We start from the raw sequence: 18,599 nt of genomic DNA, 5'->3' as shown, positions 1-18,599 counted from the left end.
GGAAATTCTGCAAGCTAAAAGTCAATGATCAGAAGCAGAGCAACTTATTTTTATGCATTACTTTGATAGGAAGAACGACCTTTTGCACGTTCTATTACTTTGGATTCAGCAACTTCTCATATTGGGAATATAGGTTAGGTATGACTAGTAGACTGTTGATTTTTTTTTTTTTTTTAAGTCTGTAGCTTGTTCATGACGATGAGAAAATTTACTTCTTTATTACACATTTTTTTGACCTAAACGTATTTTTACGTTAATTTTCATACTTATTGGAAAATAAATTGCTTGCAAAAAACTAACACGAAAACCGTGGGGATTTTGAAAAATCTTTGAAAAACCTTTTTCCAAGTCCCCAGTTTTCGTGTTTTTTTTTTTTTTTTCCCCAGTTATCTCTATCTATACTCCTTCAGTTATGCTTTTGTATGTCTGTTGGTATAATAAGTTAGTTTTCGTGCCGCGTTGTTGCTAATATTAATTTGGTAATGCCTCCTCATGATCGGCAGGGATGCGAGGACACACTGTCTTCTATCGCCCTCAAGTTAATTTATCTTGAAATGCATTAACTTGGTATCACAGTGTATGCTTTACTTCTTAAAGCACTACATTATTTCGTAGCGACTGACAATTTCTTGCGACAAATAGAGTCTCATTCAAGCAATCCTCTCACTCCTCTTCCTGAAAGTCGGCTATAACCTGGGGTCGCAAGATAATGACGTCATGTCATCGTCTTTTTTCAAAAAAAATTTTGACATGCGCAGAACGTAGTTTTACTTATGGAGTTTGGAGCGGTTAAGTGCAAGTCTTCCGGTTGATATTTTTATTTTATGTAATAATTATTTGTTATTTTCTCATATTAACGAAGCGATAGTAACGTTCAATGGAAAACGGATGCACTTGATTTCTGATAATTCCTTTTCTGCTGTCTTTTGCTAACTCCAGCAGGACAGTTTTTACTTCGTCGGTTACACAGCATCTGATCGTAGTCACAGTCCGTGCGCCTCAGTCTGCGTGTCTTTGTTTTAGCTGCGAAACGGGGCAGGACCCGGCTGTCTAGTTCAGTAACTCAGTTAACTGGCTACTAGTAACATGATGATGATCTACTCTGTTGTGAAATGTGTGATTAGATTAGTGGAATACTAGTAGCTGGCGTAGCTGTATCTATCCGTCAAAAAAAATACCGCGCATGATGTGGCTCTGCCGCGCTCATTGTGATTGTTACACACACACAACAAATGCAGTGCAAAGAAAATCTAGAATCCTTCTGTGACTCATATCTAAGTTTCGCAAGGTTTTGTTGTGACACTCCGACTGAACGCAACGTTTCGTTTTCAGCAATACTATCGTAGTATCGTAAAGTTATTATCGTTTAATTAACTATGAATCTCTACAGGTTGATTACATAAGAATAACACGGAAACGCTTTTGTATTAATTGATAAAACTGTCTGTAATTATGTTTTCTAACGTTTTGGTGAATGGCCACAACCATTATTTATATTTTCCTTTCCTTATATAGACCACCACTTGTTGTGTTCTTTTGCAGGTGTGTTTTCATCCCTCCTGGGTGATTACAGTCTTTCTTTGGATCTCGCTGTAGTTTAGGATGAAGGGGTGAGGTTTTTACATTGTTTGCACTTTTTTACATTGTGATAACCTTAACCCATGCACCAGGTTACCAAATTGTACTATGCTTTTTTTTTTTTTTTTTTGCAGTCGTTTTGTTTTTCTAACATAATTCTGTGTCCCAGACAGCAGAAAAGCCCGGATTCAGATGGGACTGTTCCTATAATTGAGGAAGGTAATATTTAAAGTACAATGCAGATTTTTACCAGTTCTTAGAGAGAATAATAATAAAGGATCTGGCTGTGCAAGGCAAAATTATGGTATCCCGCTGGATATTTATCAGGTGCAGTCGCCACCGCAGAGGATCCTTCCGCAATCCCTGCCATCCAGTCAGCAGCAACTTTCTCTTCAGATCAACCCATCAAATATCTCTTCAAAACAGAAGGGGCTGGTGGTCAGGTAAGTGAAACACACCCTTCTGTCATACTGGTAGAATGGGAATGGCCAGCCTCTGTCATGGTTATCACACACCCTCCATTGGGGCTGATGAGACTTGGTTCTACAATTATTCCCATGCCAAGTCAAGACAAGTGTTAACTGGCACTAAAATTAATAGAACAAGGCTGCTACTGATCTTGTATGATTTGCTGCCTCAGAAGAATTTGTCTTTTTTAGTTGGTTTTATAAGGAGCACAGGGTCAGAACAGCGTCCACATAGATGGTACAGTGAGAAATTGCAAATGTGTTTACTTACGTAGAGCGAGGGCTCGGGGTGTAAAGGTTACAATTTATCACAGGTATGATCATGTAGCGCTTGCTAATAACTTCCGGAAAGGTGTTCAGGGATTCCAGGATTCCTTGGAATTATCAAGTGGGGGAAATTCAAATGCGTCAGTCATCCGCATATTTATAGTGGAAACTTGTGGTGTAGACCTCAACGTTGTTAAAGACATTTCTGGCCACACATATGTATTTCTAGAAAATATATTTCTAGAATTTGTCTAATGAAAGCTATATCTTTCATGACATTTATAATGGAAATGTGAGCAAAAAATTGATGTACACTATTTATTAAGGCAAAAACAAAATATACAATTTAAATTTTCTTAATACTGGTGGGGACTCTCAAATTTGTCACAGTCCTTTTTCTACCATACTGATAAATTGTGAACCCAGGATACATTATTACTCAGACTCACCCACAACTTGACAGTCATTTGGTGTGGTGATGGTGACATCCCCTTCAGAAAATGACTGTGGCTGTCTGCCGTAGGTGACCTACCGAGTAATCCAGGTGTCAGAGGGGCAGTCGGATAGGACCGGAGCTGTTAGTGTGGTGACTGGATTTCCTGCTGGAACGGCTCAGCCAGTGACCCAGGTGGAAAGCCCTATTAGATTCCCTTCAGAATTATTTTCAGTTGATCTTTTGACAAAAACACAAAAATATGGAATTGTTGCCATTTGCTGTTGAATTTCTTACCTTTTCTGTTCTTTTACAGTGCAGTTGCTGCGTTATCACTGCTGTGTGCTACGCAGACATTTTTTGTCCATTGTATCGCTTTAAATCTGCCGCTCGTGGAATTTATAGTTTGTGGAACAGGATTGTTTTCAGTTGCATTGATCAGTATTTTTGTAACGAGTAGACAGTTTCCTCAAATTCCTCACCGGTGTTACCAAGATTTTTTCCGCGGTCCTGCCGGTTTTAGGCTGTTTTTTCCCAGTCTGAGGGCTTGGAGGGAGAAAGCACTGAGACCCAGTATACTTACTACCCTGCCACAATTTCTGAAGCTGCTCCTACAACCATGGTGACTAGCGTGCAGGCCCCTGATTCACTGTTAAACCAAAGCACACCTACAGGTGAGAGGCTAAGTCTGTGTATGGATGAATGAAGACATTTCAATGTATGAATCTTATTTTCTTGTTGTAGATCTGGAACTGTTAGAGAGAAGGCTTCTTGTACAAAAAGTTGTCTAAACTGACTCACATTCATTATTTAATGTGTTGTTTCCAAATGCATTTAGTACTGAAATATTGTAGTTCATTTTAAGTAGATTGCTTTAATAATAATTCTGGTATCAAATGATTTCAATACTGTACATTAGTATTGCTCTGATTAGAAACTGAGTAAGATATTGGTTATTTTGCTTCTCGATTCTGCAACAACAGTACATGTGCATGTTTTGGTGAGTTCTCATGAAACTCAACACCCTGGCAATACCTCACCAATCATGTTTTGTTAATGTCATCATACTTTTTATCTAATAGAAGGCTATAGATGCATTTCTGAGTTTCAGATAGTTGAGCGTTGGAATGCCTACAGGTAGGCGTGATAAGAATATGAGCGCTTCCTCATTTTAAAAGTGTTACACATTGCCTGCCACCCATTTCCGTGGTTTCGCTTAAGTTTCAGAAAAGCAGACGTGGTTACTGGAACCTCTTGTGCAAATGCAATAAATGATTGTTAGTATTCATCAGCCTGTATTATTTAAATATGGAAAAATAAAAACTTGTGCCATTGCAGTAACGGGACTCTATGTACTTTCCTTTCTCAGGGCAGCTGTACGTGATGATGTCTCCCCAGGATGTTCTCCCCAGTGCCCACCAGAGGTCCATTGCTCCTCGGACACAGTCATACAATGTGTAATGTCCTTTGAGGTGCAGCGGGTAATGCCGGTGCCTCACAGCGCCTGATCTGGGGTTTGATCCCCACTCAGTCTGAGTGAAGCTTGCATGTTGTACTCCTTTTTATGGAGTGTAGAGAAAGACAATGATTAAACCCCTTCTACCTTGGAAACCATGTGAGGGGTCACCATAAGTAAAATTCGAGTTGACAAAACTTACTGTACCGTAACATCCTCTTTCAGTTTATATGTTTTATTAAGACTAGTCAAATTTTTTTTTTCCCCTCACTAGTTGAATAGACTATGTAAGAAATTGCAGAATTGGGACTCTTGTGCCAGTCAGTTAACATTGTTTTTACTTCAAAGCAAATCAGATGCCCCGAGGACATCTCGAGATGACAAAAGGAGAGCACAGCACAATGAAGGTAAAATACTATGAACCTTATGATACCAACAATGTGCTAGCAGTATAATATAAAGTTCAAGCAAAATTAAGATATGCCAAATATGTCAATGAAAAGTAATTTTTATGAATCTGTGACCAGTCATTGGGTGATTTTTTGGAGGTTGCCTGACAGGAGTTTCTCTCTTAACTGTACTCATGGTGCAGTTGAGCGCAGACGCAGAGACAAAATAAATAACTGGATTGTCCAGCTGTCCAAGACCATTCCAGACTGTACTACAGACTCCACCAAGACTGCACAGGTGAGAGAATCAGGTCATTGGCCTGCAAGCATACTGTTTCCACCATTTGTATTGTAACCAGCATCCTATGTCACAGAGCAAAGGGGGGATCCTGTCCAAGGCCTGCGACTACATCCAAGAGCTTCTGCAGAGCAACGTTAGGTTAGCGGAAGAGCTGAGCTCTCTGGAGAGGCTTAGAATGGACAACCAGCTACTACGGCAAGAGGTACCTTTTCCCCTTGAGTTCGTCACCTGAATGATTGCTTGTTCCACCATGGAATTCCTCATTTTTTTTCCTCTGCGTTTTTCTTCTGTCCAGGTGGAAGATTGGAAATCTAAAAACCAGGCTCTGAGGAACCAGCTGCGACAGCACGGCGTTGTGGTTGCACCAGCTGTTGACCCCCAGTGACAGAAATAAAGGAATTAGAAAGATTGGCGTTTTTGAAGGGACTTTTGGTGTCAAGGTGTGAATATTCTCAGCAAGGTACTGCTTTATGTTGCTTGAAATGAAATGTCTGTTCTCACAAAACTTAACTACCAGTTCTTTTTTTTTTTTTTATTTTCAGTAATTTCGCTGTTACCATATTTTTGTTCGTTCTCCTCAGAGAAGAAAATGGTCAAAGCTGGCCTGTGCTGGATTTAATCATTTATCTCTAAGACTAAGGATGAGAACTTTAAATATCTTCGTATTCATGTGGTCTGCTGGAACAGTAGAACAGAACGCACAATGGACTGATGGGTAAACATCTGTATAACGTAATGTGGGAGGAATGTTTTATGTCTGCTGTTGTTCTGGATACCTGGGCAGAGCACTGCAATTGATCACATGTGGTATAACTGCCCAGGAGTGTTTTCATTCTATTTTTTAAATGGTGTTTTTTGCTTCTTGGTCTTTGTTTTTTTTGCTTTGCATTACGCATATTTAGTGTCCATATACAACATTTAAATGTCTGTGCACAGGTTTTAGAAGAATGATTGGGGCTGTTGCTTCAAAGACATGGACATTGTCTTTTTAAATGGTGTTCTCTGTGATCTTGTTCTTATGTATATTTTTACCTTTTTAAACGTGTCTAGTGTTCAACTGCAGTAGTGAATAAGCTACATCTTCAAGTACCTTTGTATAAAACCTTGCATGCAGGAAATATTTAGAAATGACTGTTTTAGAATGTATTAGTCTGACTTCTGCCCCCATAAAAATTGTGCTCTGTGAGCTCCGCATAGCATATTAAAGTTCTGTAGTGAGTTAGAGGAAAATTCTCATTGAAAGATAGGTGAGCTCAGTTTCAAGAATAGACACCCCTCGACTTAGGCAAATAGACCGTTCTTCAACCCCTTATGTAAGTCAAAAGTTATATATGTAAGATTCCCCCTCCTCCCCCACCATTCAACCTAAGAATAATTTTTCCATCTCAGTTATTGTACTTTGACGTTTTTTCGTTATTTTTGTATTCGTGCTAGCTGTTGCTTTCACGTGCTTCTTTATATGCGCAGCATCCTTCACTATCATATTCACAGTCGATACGGCTAAACCTAGTTCCCATGCTATAGACGATAATCTCTGTCCACCTTCATACTTCCTGATTATTTTCAATTTAATCTCCGAATGGATTGCTGTACGCTTGTGAGACAATTCTCATTTTCCTTCAAGTGCATGTTTACCACCAGGTATTGTGACTAATGAAATGGGTAAAAAATATGCGAAAAAGCACTACGCTAATGAGAGGAGATGCATTCACAGCTCAAAACGCACGGGAACTGGGAAGATGCAGCTTCCTGCCTTGTTGGGCTCTGCCGACTTGCGCTTAACGTATTTCAGATGTTTTGCGTAAGCGCTGTCCGTAAATGTTTATGCTGGGATTTTTTTCCGTAAATCTGGATTTCCGTAAATCAAATTTACATAAGTAGAGGGGTGTCTGTACATCCTCTATGTTCAGTCAAGCGCTGATCAGCATTGTACTCTTGACAGTATTTGAAGGGTTGTTACATGAAAGGAAGATTTATATCAAAAATGCACTGAATATACCTTAACAGGTTTGCCCTATTTGTAATGCATAGGAATTCATCAGTTGTGTCCAAGTTGTCTGTTTGAATTTAGACACTGAAAAATAAAGCTCATTTGACATCTGTGTGAATTTCACTTGGTGCCATGGTCCAAAATTTGCTGTTAGCTCATTGAACTCTGTTAAATAGAAGTGCTCTGCTGAAATACTGTACTTTTATTGTGTTAATTGTCATTTTAAGAGTATAACCACCAATGGGAACCAGTTCTGGGCTTCTGGTGATGGTCTGATGGTGAATTTAGGAAGGCAATTGAGCTTTCCAGCCATCATTAGGACATTGCTAAGACTGGACACTGCACTGTTGTCTGAAGCTTTGAGACAGGTTGTGTTGTTGGACCTTAAAATCCTATGAGAAAAATCATGCATCGAGGAGCCTCTTGAGAAAACTAAGTACAAGGAGGTGATGGAGCTATCGTTAAAAAGGCTGGAAGGCAAGGTGTGTGCTCACCAAAGTAAGGTCATTGCATGGGGACTGTCAAAGAGGGAAGGCTATTCAAGCTGTTCAGTTACAGAGAGCGCATCTAGATGGCTGTGGATCAGGAGAGGTGAGCAGCAGGTTCAAGGTAGCGCTACATGCACACAGGCTGGAGTTGGAGGTCCGATCAACCTTGATTCTACGGCCAAGTGAGGATGCGAGATGCTGAAAGACCCAAAACGCCCCGTGACTCCAGGTTACAATACATTGCAAGACGGGTGCAGTGAAGAAAAAGTTTTTTTTCAAGCCTCACATATAAATGACACATTTTTCAATAAAATGATGCAGTCCTGCATGGTCTTGACAGTTCCTGCGACTAGGAGAAATCGAAGAAACAGCGGCACCTTCATTCCCACCACCAGCAAACGTTTATATGTTTAAGATTTTAATTATACTACACCTTGGAAAAATGGGCACGTGTCGCCCATTAATCTTTGATGAGTATGTACGATTTGTGAACGATACAAGTAAGAGGAGCACAGAAGAAGCCGTAGCGCCGTTACCTAGAGAGTGCGTTCCGGAGAGCGATACCGGCGCTCTTTCCCTCGAGTTTCGCTGAGCTCCGCGCGCAGCCGCTGGTTTCTCTACGTCACGCGGCCGAGCGGAGCCGAGCTCACCTGCGCTCAGGTATTCGGGTACTCCGGTAGCGCGCGCGCTCGCTCTCGGGACGAAGGTGTCGCTTCGCTCCGGTTTATTTTCCTTTCATCCTCTTCAGCCTGCGCTTGGTGTGTATTTGAAGCTGCGAACGGGAGAGTCGGACAACAAGTTCGAAGTTGTTGTTGTAAAGAAGCGCGACCCGCAGCCTCCCTTGGGTGGACGTTTTCCGACGAAGACGGCCGATCATACCGCCCTAGACATGTTTGTCGCCATTCTTGTGTTTCTCCTCCTTCTTCAACAACAGGAAGGTAGGACTCCGCAATGCGCGGCCCGCACTGACAATCGCACCGGGAACAAGTAAAATAATAACGAGTCGCATCCTCGTAAATGAATGTTATATTAGCTTACGTTTTAACGTCCACCACCAGCTGTACGAAGGTGATGTAGAGTACTATGCTTATGTCTGTTAAAATCATGAATTAGTTCAGTTGGGCGGGGGATCAGCTTCAAATACTAGCAGTATATTTAATATTAAGTAGACTTTTTAATGTTGTGTGTTTTTTTGTTAAACTTCTGTGACTGTTTGCCTAATGAGTGGCACTAAACTACAACCTGAAAAACCCGTTTTGTGTGGTCAGAGCAGGAACTTAAGCTACACTGGGATTGGCTTCACCACCAGCATATGCACAAGTGTTAGTTTTCTTTTATAACTAGTATTAGTAGATTCTCTTAAACCCCCCCCAAACCTGCTAGAACTGTACTTCTGTTGGCATTTTGCATTCATGGATGCCCCCCAGCCCCATCCTCCTCCTTTGCTACCCCCTCTGGCAGTGCTGTGGTGATACTATTACTGCTTCTTTGTTCTGTACTTGATGTAAATTTGTATAACTGTCGATTCACCTTCATAAAGGTCTTAAATGTCTTCATCGCTTCATTACCCCCACTGCATGACGTTTACCTACTTAGCAGACACTTTTCTCCAAAGTGACTTCCGATGAACCCTATGCAGTGTCATCAGCCCACACACCAGGCTTATTCACCAGGGTGACTTGCACTGCTAGATACGCTACTTACAAGGGGTTATTCATTCATGCATCGGTGAAACACACTCTCTCTGTCACTCGCACACAATGGGGGAACCTGAACAGCATATCTTTGGACTGTGGGAGGAAACCAGAGCACCCGGGAAGAAACCCACGCAGACACAGGGAGAACATGCAAACTCCACACAGGCTGGGTGACGATCAAACCGATGTCCTTTCGCACCACCCAGGTGCTGTGAGACAGCAGTGGCATGAGCCACTGTAAATTTGTATCTTGTCTTGGCTTATCTTTGTTTTCTTAAGGTTTTTTTTTTTTTATTATTACATAAATCTCAATCGCCCCTCTTATGGTGTTTGTGTTTGTTTACATATATTTCCACTGTGCATTTGCCAGTGAAGGTGTGTGACGTAATTGCTATGTGGAGCAGTGTACCGTGGCTTTTCCTCTACAGCCCCAGCCCTGCCCGCTGCAGACATACTGTTGTTTGCTCGTACATTTAAACGCGTTTTCCTTGCTTTGCGCCTCATACGGTGGGTTAAAACCACTGATTCTGCTCCACTGAAACTCAAAGTTCTTTGGCTATGCAGCCGCCACCCTTGCTGAAACAATATCTTCCGTAATTGGTAAATAACATGCGAATATATGCCTCGGGTGCAGGTTCGAATCCAGCTCAGGGTGTGCTGAGTTCGCATGTCCTCCCTGTGCTTGCAACCCAAAGACATGTCTGAAAGACAAAGGTAAATGAGCTGCGTACTCTCCTTACCGTGGAAACGACGTGGGTGTCACCGAGTACAACTGGACTCGACCACACCTACCCTGGTATAATGCACACATGTAAATAACTTCCACATGGAAAACTGGTTTAATAAAATGTAGCAGCTGTTGAGCAAATGATTTCCAACCCATTGTCTAGACTACACTTATTCCCCTTAATGTAGCCAATGAGCAGAATTCGTAGTAGATTATTCTTCTGAATTTTAGTTTCGATTATGAAGGAAGAAGCGTGCCCTAAACTTTGCCTTTCGTCTGACCTTGGATACGGTAGACCCCTCATTCCTGTATGCATTTTTGTTGTTCTCCCGCATGGTGACATAAGGTTTACAAAGAATGTTTTTATTTCAGGCTTCAACTTGAGCAGACTGTGCCTGATCACACCCAAAGCTTTTTTTATGGTTACTAAGTTCAAACGCAACTGTATATTTTCTCCTGAAATTACCATTGAAGCATTGCTAATGCTGAGTGTAAGTTTGGTATACAGTACTGTACATAATGGTATATTAGTGTATGAAGCAGTGGTACTAAGACGACTGTTTATTTCAAGGTACTCTTGTACTTGTTCAGGTGAAATTGGATAATGTTCAATAATTCAGTGTGGAGGTCATTCTATAAATGTCCCATTATCAGGGAAAACTGTCTTTCAATGAACAAGTACAACATGGTTTACAGTGAACTAACTTGTATTATGCTGGTCGCTCCCTGAAATGTTTGCTGCAGTGGTGGGTGTTCATACTCATTGGGCCAGATGATTGGTTTTTTTTTTTTTTTTTTTTTTTTTTTTTTTTTTTTTTTTTTGTTTTATTCATGACATTTTTTTTTTTCCCCCACTCTATTCATAGGCTCACTGGCCTTCTCTGTGACTACCTCAACACCAAAGATCAGCGTCCCTGAGAACCAAGGTATCAGATCTAGCTACAAAAAAAATCAAAATTAAAATCTACAAAAAGATCTATCCAGAATGGGATTGTAGCTTTCACTTCAAATGGTGGTGTATTTCTGTGTTAATATACAGCCCTAATGTAATGTTAGTAAGGCATCCCCAAGTATTACTGGTGTTGGGGACAGAATCACCCCCACCCGCCTTTTTTAAATTTAAAAGTCCCCAAGGTCCCTGCCCTGAATAGTGCTATAATCTGGGAAATCTGCATTCCATTCATACAGGGAATGGGCAAGGGTGCTGCTTTTTTTTTTTTTTTTTTTTTTTTTTTTTTTTTTTAAATGACGTTAATTCTATATTTTATGTACATTCAGTATAATTGCATAATTATTTTTGGTTTCTGCCTTTTTTTTTTTTTTTTTAAAAAGGTGCTGATCTTAAATGTTCATATAGTGCTGATTTTGGAACACCAAGAGTTGAATGGAAATTCAGAAATCTGCAAGGATCTGAAACATATGTTGTCTTCACTGGAAACCCTACAGGTAATGTAAATGTTTATATTGCTACCTTTTCTTTTCAACAGTATATTCTTATGCAACACACTTGTAGTCTTTCAGGAATGACACACACACATACATATTGACGGAAACTGCTTGTCCCAAGTGGGGTCACGGTGAGCCGGAGCCTGAGCCGGAGCCTAACCCGGCAACACAGGGCGCAAGGCTGGAGGGGGAGGGGACGCACCCAGGACCAGACACCAGGACCAAGGCACCCCAAGCGGGACTCGAACCCCAGACCCACCAGAGAGCAGGCCCTGGCCAAACCTACTGCGCCACTGCACCCCCTTTAGGGATGACATTTTTGTTTTTCTCTGACCATTCCTTTCTCTGTTTGTAGGAAGTTATAAAGACCGTGTAGAGCTGTACAGTGGTGGGCTGAGGTTCATCAAAGTCACCCGTGCAGATACTGGGGAATACAGTTGTGACGTCTCCAATGCTGATAAATTTGGAGAAGCCAAAATTCAACTGATTGTGCAAGGTAATGGAGTTTGACTGCTGTTCTACAGAAAGGGATCCTGCCTTGTTTGTGAATTTTTAAACCCCCCAAATTTTTTTTTTCTAGTAAATGTGTTTTTAAGAAAGTGTGTCCGTGTTGCAGTGCCCCCCTCCCCGCCCCTGTGTGGAATCCCCTCCACTGTGACCACAGGGTCGCAAGTGATCCTGACCTGCAATGACAAGGATGGATCCCCACCAAGCACCTACAAGTGGTTCAAGAACAAGACCCCTTTGCCAGAAGATCCTAGCAAGTTTGCTATTTACAAGAACTCCACATACACAATAAACCCCCAGGATGGGAACCTGGTCAGCACCCTTGTAGTCTTGACTAAGATAATGTTTTTTAAAAGGGGAGTTTCTTGTTTTGCGCATGAACTCGCCTAAATTCTGTGCGTCGTACGGGACGTTACGTTAGCTCGCAAACCCTTTTAATATGGGTCAAGAAGTTGTGGATGTTTCACCGAATATATTTTGTATGGTCTGTAACGAGCAGATGTAATGCATCCTCGTGAACTTTACGCACATTATTGTGGTTCTGTGCAGTCCTCTCTAACTTTGCCCTTGTTCTCTCAGTTGTTTGCCAGTGTGGCCAAGGAGGATTCTGGGGAGTACTACTGCACTGCCAGCAATGGTTTTGGCTCACCAGCGAGCTGTGCCCCCATGCTGATGGAAGTCAGTAAGTGTGCCGTTTTAACTCGTCCCCTGCCTAAATGATGAGCTCGCATTCCGAGATTAATGTTACGGAGGACGGTGTTCTCCCATGCTGCAACGATGCGGATTTTAGGTAGGCCCTTTCCCTCGAACATGTAGCAACACCTGCTTCAAGGCCACAACAAAGTGGCATGTTGAGCATGCAGAGTTATGCTGACCTCTGTTGTTCAGGATGAATGTCTATAATATTTGTAAGCAGTGTATGTATTAGTATAGCATACAATTTTGATTTAGAAAAATGCACATTTATAAAAAATTTTTAAACTACTGCATTTTTCATCTCTTGAGTGCTATTCCATCAGCTCAGTTATATGGATATGTGAGGTCAAAGCTTGCCATCATTGCCAGGAGGCCTGAAGTAGGGACTGGCTATGGAGAGTAATGACTTCTCCCTCTATTCAGAGGACGTAAACGTTGGGGGAATTGTGGCTGGCGTGATTGTGGCTCTGCTAGCAGTTGCGCTGCTGATATTCGGACTGTGGTATGCTCGCCGCAAAGGATACCTTTCCAGTGAGTAAAGCCCTTCGCAGCTGAATTACACTGTAGCACAACTGGTATTTTATGATTGTCACTTTTTTTGTGACTTTTCTGTCTCTAATTTCAATCTCTTTTCTTTACAGAAAATGTTAATGAGTAAGTATACTTAAATTTTTACCTTTTGAAAAATTGCTTTTAATATAGATCATGGATTTCATAGGAGGTTTTGTAACAACTGGGATGTGGTGCATTTGTTGCAGAAAGAGTTCAGTTTAGGATAATATTTACCTGTGAAAATATAGAAGTCTGTCACTGCTAAAGATTTAAATTGTCATTTACCATAGTATTTAATCCAAAGTGACATAGACTCATCTAGTGTTTCACTGACTCCTCTGTCCAAAGTCACTAAGTGGCGGATACAATACGCTCATTTGCCACTTATAAAGCAGAGCAATGCAACATACATTGCCCATAGTGCATCATTATATGGATGAATCTAGAGTTCACAAGGGGTTGTGGTTTGGGTTGTGCAGTGATCTAGAACGCACCAGTCAGGTGATGGATGGTTTTTTTTTTTTTTTTTTTTTTCCCCCCCCTCTCCCCTTATCAAACTCAGATCCAAGCAGATGCCACAGTACACAAGGGCAGGAAACATTTCTGAAGAGGCAGATGTAAGTAGCGCTTTGGTCAAAGTGTGCTGTCTTCAATGTCTCTCTCTATGCCCTGAAAGCTTCTCTCTCTGCCACTAGATGCATTTGTTGACCATTAATTATGGAGTGAATATTAGCAGGGTCTGGAAAAGACAAATAACTGTCCTCTTTTGTGCTAATGTGTTCTGGCGTAGGATTCCCCCCCCTTTCCCCGTCAGTTCGTCTTGGTGTTTCCGGAAGATTGTTGTATGCTGTGCAACTCACATCCATAGTGCTTGATACTTGTGCGTTTCAGGGGGAATTCAAGCAGAAGTCCTCGTTCATTGTGTAACCATCGCCGAAGGCACAACGCGGTATGGGTGTGGTCCTGGGATCACAGTTAATATCTGGTCAATGTGGATATTTTTTGTTTTTCTGTTGTTTGAGCTTTCTTTTAAACCCAGTTACTGAAATATCTGTATAATGATAGCTTTTAAGATGTGCATCTGTATCAGTCCCGTAGGTACTGAAGATGTACGCATTACTGTTACGTTTCTTCTGAAGTGTATTGATTTGCGCACTGATTTGTCTATTTGGGTCTGTCGGTTAAAATTTGGTGCATGGACAAACCCATATCTCATAATTCCCTCCACACACACATGCAAAATTTGGACTGTGGTTCTGTTTTATCAAACAATCCAGTATTTGTACATGTTACTTCTCATTCTTGTGAGGGATTTCATAGCCAGTCTCAGGGTAGCCTACTGTAAAAATCTGTTTTTTAAAATTTCTCCCCTGCTTCTCCCCAGTCCTCAAGGTTCCTATGTTACTTATAAATTCACTGTAGCTTTATGATTTAAAAACAAGCCTAGTATCACTTAAATCCCTCAAGTGTAGCTGTGACTTTTGTGTTTGTTTTTAAATTATTTCAGAATATGCTTGTAATGACTCAAGTCTCTTTCTGCAACAGAATATTGTTGGAAGTCTTCACCCTCCACCTTAATAGATGACTAATTGCTTTAACATGACATAATTCAGGATGACAGTCAAGATGTAAATACCAGAGTTTCTATATATCTTTGTGTGAATATGCTAAGGTGCCCTGTGCTAATATTTACAAGCAAGAGGGTTAAAAGAAAAAAAAAAAAAACTTACAGCTAGTATGCATTTCTTGTCTTAATTGTTTGATTAAAAGCTTTGTTTTTAGATGTTGAGCAGTCTCATGCTTTCTTGCTGTTTTCAGTATGAGCTAAAACATTTTAAGCTGCCACCCTGTGTGTTCGCAAAGTTAAATGTTGTGTGAAATGAAAGAGTTGGTGATACCAAATTAGTTATGCTTGGAGGAAACATCCTTGTTGTTGAAACTATATTTATCCTGAAGGAAAACACATGGTGCTACAGCAGAATGCACACACTGGTATAGTAAGACACTTAAACTGCATTGATGTGTAGATATGAATAAAATGCAAAGAAATAATAGTGCCGAGAGCTCAGCACCACTCAGTAAATGATCACTACCCTGATGGTGGGTGGACTCAGAGCCAAGTGGCTTTTGGGAGGCATGAACTCCGATAGTGATCTTTGGAACAGCTCCACTGGAGCAGTCTGCGGCTGAAGGTGCCTTCCTGTTTGGTGAGGGTTGGCGTTGCCGTCCATGCAAGTACAGAGTCCTCCTCTGTAGGACTTCATGCAGCGGGTGCTAGGACTGAGTCAGGCTTTCTTTTGTGTGCCAACTGTCTGCTGCCATCCCCTTTAGAAATACCCCTACTATGGAAAAACACACACACAGCTTCTCCTGAGTGGGGGTCGCGGTGAACTGGAGCCTAACACGGAGCACAAGGCTGGAGAGGGGGACACCCTGGACGGGACGCCAGGCCATCACAAGGCACCCCAAGTAGGACCTGAACCCCAGACCCACCGGAGAAGAGGACCCAACCAGACCTGCTGCGCCACTGTACCCCCCTCATCTGCAGAAGACTCCTACATTGAATTTGGCTTTTTTTTTTTTTTTTTTTTTTTTTTTTATATAGAGAGGGACACAGTGACACAGAGCATGTGTTCCAAGAGACGTGAGAAACCTCAGTAAGTGAAGGTGACTCTGGGCTATCCTGTACAGCTGCAGTGAGGCTAAACCAGTCCAGTCTGTTGTCCAAATGCACCTGGGCCAAAATGGACTTCTTGCACTCCATCAGCACCCTCTCTTGAAATGGTTCAGTTTGCACCACTCCACAAGATCAGCTGCAACTCAAGACTAAGGAGAGTTGCCAAAAGGGTCACAGAAATTCCCTGCTCTGTGTTTTCTGTACATGAGTTGCTCCTTGGGTGTGAGAATGTCTTCCGATAAGACACACAGTGCCCACCCATCCAGGGTTAGACCCAGAGGAATGCAATGTTTTGGAGTTCAATGCATTCCATCTCAGTCAAAACATGTTTTTTTTTAACATGGTGTTTTTCACAAAAATACTGCACCAGTACATCTTTTGTGAGCACAGTGCTGTATGTGGTTTCCACAGGTGTGAGAAAACAAGTTGTCTTCTGCTGCTACTGAGTTTTGAACTGCGCTACCATCACGTACATATCGCACCATTTCTTTTCTCTTTCTCCATGTTTTTCCCCACTGTAAAAAATTTTATTGATTTATTTTCGGATACCAACGGCGGGGGAGCGCGGTGGCACAGTGGGTTGGACTGGGTCCTGCTTTCCGGTAGGTCTGGGGTTCAAGTCCCGCTTGGGGTGCCTTGCAGCGGACGGGCGTCCCATCCTGGGTGTGTCCCCTCCCCCTCCAGCCTTATGCCCTGTATTGCTGGGTTAGGCTCCGGCTCCCCGTGACCCCGTATGGGACAAGCGGTTCAGATATGGGGGTGCAGTGGGTTGGCCCGGGTCCTGCTCTCCAGTGGGTCTGGGGTTCGAGTCCCACTTGGGGTGCTTTGCGACAGACTGGCATCCTGTCCTGGGTGTGTCTCCTCCCCCTCCAGCCTTATGCCCTGTGTTGCTGGGTTAGGCTCTGGCTCCCCGTGACCCCGTATGGGACAAGCGGTTCAGAAAGTGTGTGTGGGTACCAACGGCTATCGAAAAAATAGATATGCTCTGTCCATATTGATTTCCCATTATTTTCACTACAAGTTCGTTTGGCTGTAAAACGAACTTTTGGAATAAAGGAGGTGAAATGTATCGATTAACGGAAAGAAGTGTGTGTGTGTGTTCGTGTGTGAAAGCGAGTGAAAGAGCGAGTGAGCATAAGTGAGTTAAAAAAAATAAAATAAAAAAAAAAACTTCCCTGAAGGTGCCTCTGTTCTCGCAGTGCTGCGCAGTTGTACTGTCCTGTAACCACCAGATGGCAGCAAAGCGCCGGTCGGTGTGAGATTCCGTTTGCGTAATGTCGCTGTTCGACCCACTTGGCTGCGCTCATCCAGTCATGGAGCAGCGCTAAGTTCCCACAAGAAACAGCCTGTACTGTTCAGCACCGTCCGCGCACAGCACAGCGCTGCACACACAGTCGCTGCTTTTCATCTGACAAGTGAATCAAAGAAGCAGCGAGGCAAAGCCACGTGCGCACCTTTTTACCGTGCAGAACTGTGGCGCACAAACGCGAGGGCTGATTTTGTGCACGGTTTTTAAAAAGTCCATGTTAATAATGGTATCCGTCCCCAAACGGCGTACACGTTCGTTTTCTGCTTCGAACTTATTACCAGCATGTTATGTATGAGGAAAAAAAGACGTTTGATGTGGGAAAACGACGGCCCATGGTATAAGGTACGAAGCTGACTGTAAAGCTGATTCGCTGCAGTCCAGTGCGGTTCCTCATTTACACCCCTTGGAGGTTTAAGCTGCCACACAGTACAGTGGAAGAAATAAAGACGAGCACGCAGGCAGGATGCGAGCGAAGACCGACGCGTTCCTCAGTCGCAGCGCTGACACGCGGTGCGCCTTTAAGACAAAGGGGGCGGCGCCCTGCGAAGGCCCCTCTGACAAGGCCGAATTCAGTCAACATCCATTCATAAAGGGCTCCCTGCAACGGGGCGAACGTAGTGAAAAAGAGCTCTCGCAAGTATCATTCGTCGCTCGCGCGAGCGAGTCCGTGAAGCGACTCGCCCAGGAAAGCCCTTCCAGTTCGCTCAGCGAAAGTGAAAGTGGGCTGAGAAAAGCAAAAGTGACTTCCGACGGACACCCCCGTGAGTCGCGCAGCGCGCTGCTGATGCGAGTTGTGGAGCAGGAAGCGCAGGTCGCCGCACGCAGCTGAGCCGCCCGTCGCGGAGAGGAGAAGGTAAAGGAAGGAGAAGGAGGAGGGGGTAGCGAGCTCAGCCAAAGCGAGCCCAGCGCTTCAGTCTCCACCACTCCACCACTGTGGTATATGTCCGGCTCCGTGGGCTTCATGCTTCCCCCAGTGGTCAGCGCGTCCCGCCAGTGTGAGTAAAAGCCCAGATCATCTCATCATCATCATCATGGAATCCGGAATCATGGCAACGAAAGAAGACTTGTACACCAAAGTGACCCCGAGGAGGTACCGCTCGGGGACTGTCAAACACGGGTCCAGTCTGGACGTGCTGCTCTCCATGGGCTTCCCCAAAAACAGGGCGTAAGTATGATCGGCGCGACCTCACGTACTACGTAGTACCTGCTGCAGCGCCTGTCCCACGCGCCGGAGAGAGAGCGCGCGCGGCGCTGCCTGCTTCCGAGGCGGCGGCGGCGGACTGACTGTGTGCCGCTAGTTGAGTGTGACGGGAACATGGTATTAGTGTAGTATTCGCGTGATGGTAGTGCGCACGCCAAGGGTGTTTTCGCTAACTAGCCGAGGGCAGAGCGGTATTATTGACCACCATCGGGCTCAGAGTAAAAAAAGCTACCTGAATTGTCACGATATCATAGTCGTCGTAAGACCTAGACTAGTAAGTACAACGACGAGCTCGGAGCCTAGTAGGAATTGGGCTTCCGTGGAAAAAAGTGCAGGTTGAAATATAAAACTTGTTGGCCAAGTTTTCCCTCTTTCTGGTCCCGGGATTTGTACCATTAGCTTTAATTAGCGGAGCTGG

At 43.2% G+C, this 18,599-nt stretch overlaps 3 protein-coding genes across 8 annotated transcripts in view; all 3 read left to right on the top strand.

Moving 5' to 3' along the window:
* Positions 1-753: 753 nt before the first annotated feature.
* On the top strand, positions 754-6,225 carry LOC108936259 (upstream stimulatory factor 1-like). 5 transcript variants are annotated; one of them, XM_018755543.2, is made up of 11 exons: positions 754-826; positions 1,543-1,610; positions 1,748-1,797; positions 1,906-2,021; positions 2,836-2,940; positions 3,269-3,419; positions 4,115-4,169; positions 4,550-4,608; positions 4,794-4,888; positions 4,965-5,093; positions 5,187-6,225. In XM_018755543.2, the coding sequence occupies exons 2-11, from the start codon at positions 1,603-1,605 to the stop codon at positions 5,274-5,276; spliced, it is 858 nt and encodes a 285-aa protein (XP_018611059.1). In that variant the 5' UTR covers positions 754-826; positions 1,543-1,602; the 3' UTR covers positions 5,277-6,225. The 5 variants fall into 5 exon arrangements, with proteins under 5 accessions (XP_018611059.1, XP_018611056.1, XP_018611060.1 ...); XM_018755540.2 differs by having other exon boundaries at positions 4,115-4,202; XM_018755541.2 differs by having other exon boundaries at positions 758-807; positions 4,115-4,202.
* Positions 6,226-7,915: 1,690 nt separating this feature from the next.
* f11r.1 (F11 receptor, tandem duplicate 1) lies at positions 7,916-14,713 on the top strand. 2 transcript variants are annotated; one of them, XM_018755042.2, is made up of 10 exons: positions 7,916-8,029; positions 8,118-8,307; positions 10,660-10,719; positions 11,126-11,239; positions 11,595-11,735; positions 11,856-12,058; positions 12,326-12,428; positions 12,866-12,973; positions 13,084-13,096; positions 13,557-13,862. In XM_018755042.2, exons 2-10 carry the CDS (start codon positions 8,259-8,261, stop codon positions 13,687-13,689), a joined length of 924 nt encoding a protein of 307 aa, XP_018610558.1. In that variant the 5' UTR covers positions 7,916-8,029; positions 8,118-8,258; the 3' UTR covers positions 13,690-13,862. The 2 variants fall into 2 exon arrangements, with proteins under 2 accessions (XP_018610558.1, XP_018610557.1); XM_018755041.2 differs by adding an exon at positions 13,886-14,713 and having other exon boundaries at positions 7,952-8,307; positions 13,557-13,611.
* Positions 14,714-17,532: 2,819 nt separating this feature from the next.
* The window catches only part of LOC108936224 (ubiquitin-associated and SH3 domain-containing protein B-like), a 40,769-nt gene continuing 39,702 nt past the window's right edge, over positions 17,533-18,599 (top strand). Inside the window, exon 1 of the mRNA XM_018755464.2 lies at positions 17,533-18,145. Coding sequence (XP_018610980.1) covers positions 18,012-18,145 — 134 coding nt within the window. The 5' untranslated portion in view covers positions 17,533-18,011. The remainder of the gene's footprint in view (positions 18,146-18,599) is intronic.

The sequence above is a fragment of the Scleropages formosus genome, chromosome 4 (genome assembly GCF_900964775.1).
Source record: "Scleropages formosus chromosome 4, fSclFor1.1, whole genome shotgun sequence".
Taxonomy (NCBI): Eukaryota; Metazoa; Chordata; class Actinopteri; order Osteoglossiformes; family Osteoglossidae; genus Scleropages; species Scleropages formosus.
The sequence above is the reverse complement of the archived record's forward strand: the minus strand, read 5'-3'. Positions and strand labels throughout refer to the sequence as shown.

What these genes read in the sequence shown, in the direction of transcription:
- f11r.1 (XM_018755042.2), top strand. Translation starts at nt 8,259, where the DNA reads ATGTTTGTCGCCATTCTTGTGTTTCTCCTCCTTCTTCAACAACAGGAA. An exon ending in CCTTCTTCAACAACAGGAAG is followed by an intron (nt 8,308 to 10,659) that starts GTAGGACTCCGC and finishes CTCTATTCATAG; the next exon opens with GCTCACTGGCCTTCTCTGTG. An exon ending in CTTCACTGGAAACCCTACAG is followed by an intron (nt 11,240 to 11,594) that starts GTAATGTAAATG and finishes CTCTGTTTGTAG; the next exon opens with GAAGTTATAAAGACCGTGTA.
- LOC108936259 (XM_018755540.2), top strand. An exon ending in CGGCTCAGCCAGTGACCCAG is followed by an intron (nt 2,941 to 3,268) that starts GTGGAAAGCCCT and finishes TGCCGGTTTTAG; the next exon opens with GCTGTTTTTTCCCAGTCTGA. An exon ending in CGGACACAGTCATACAATGT is followed by an intron (nt 4,203 to 4,549) that starts GTAATGTCCTTT and finishes TTTACTTCAAAG; the next exon opens with CAAATCAGATGCCCCGAGGA.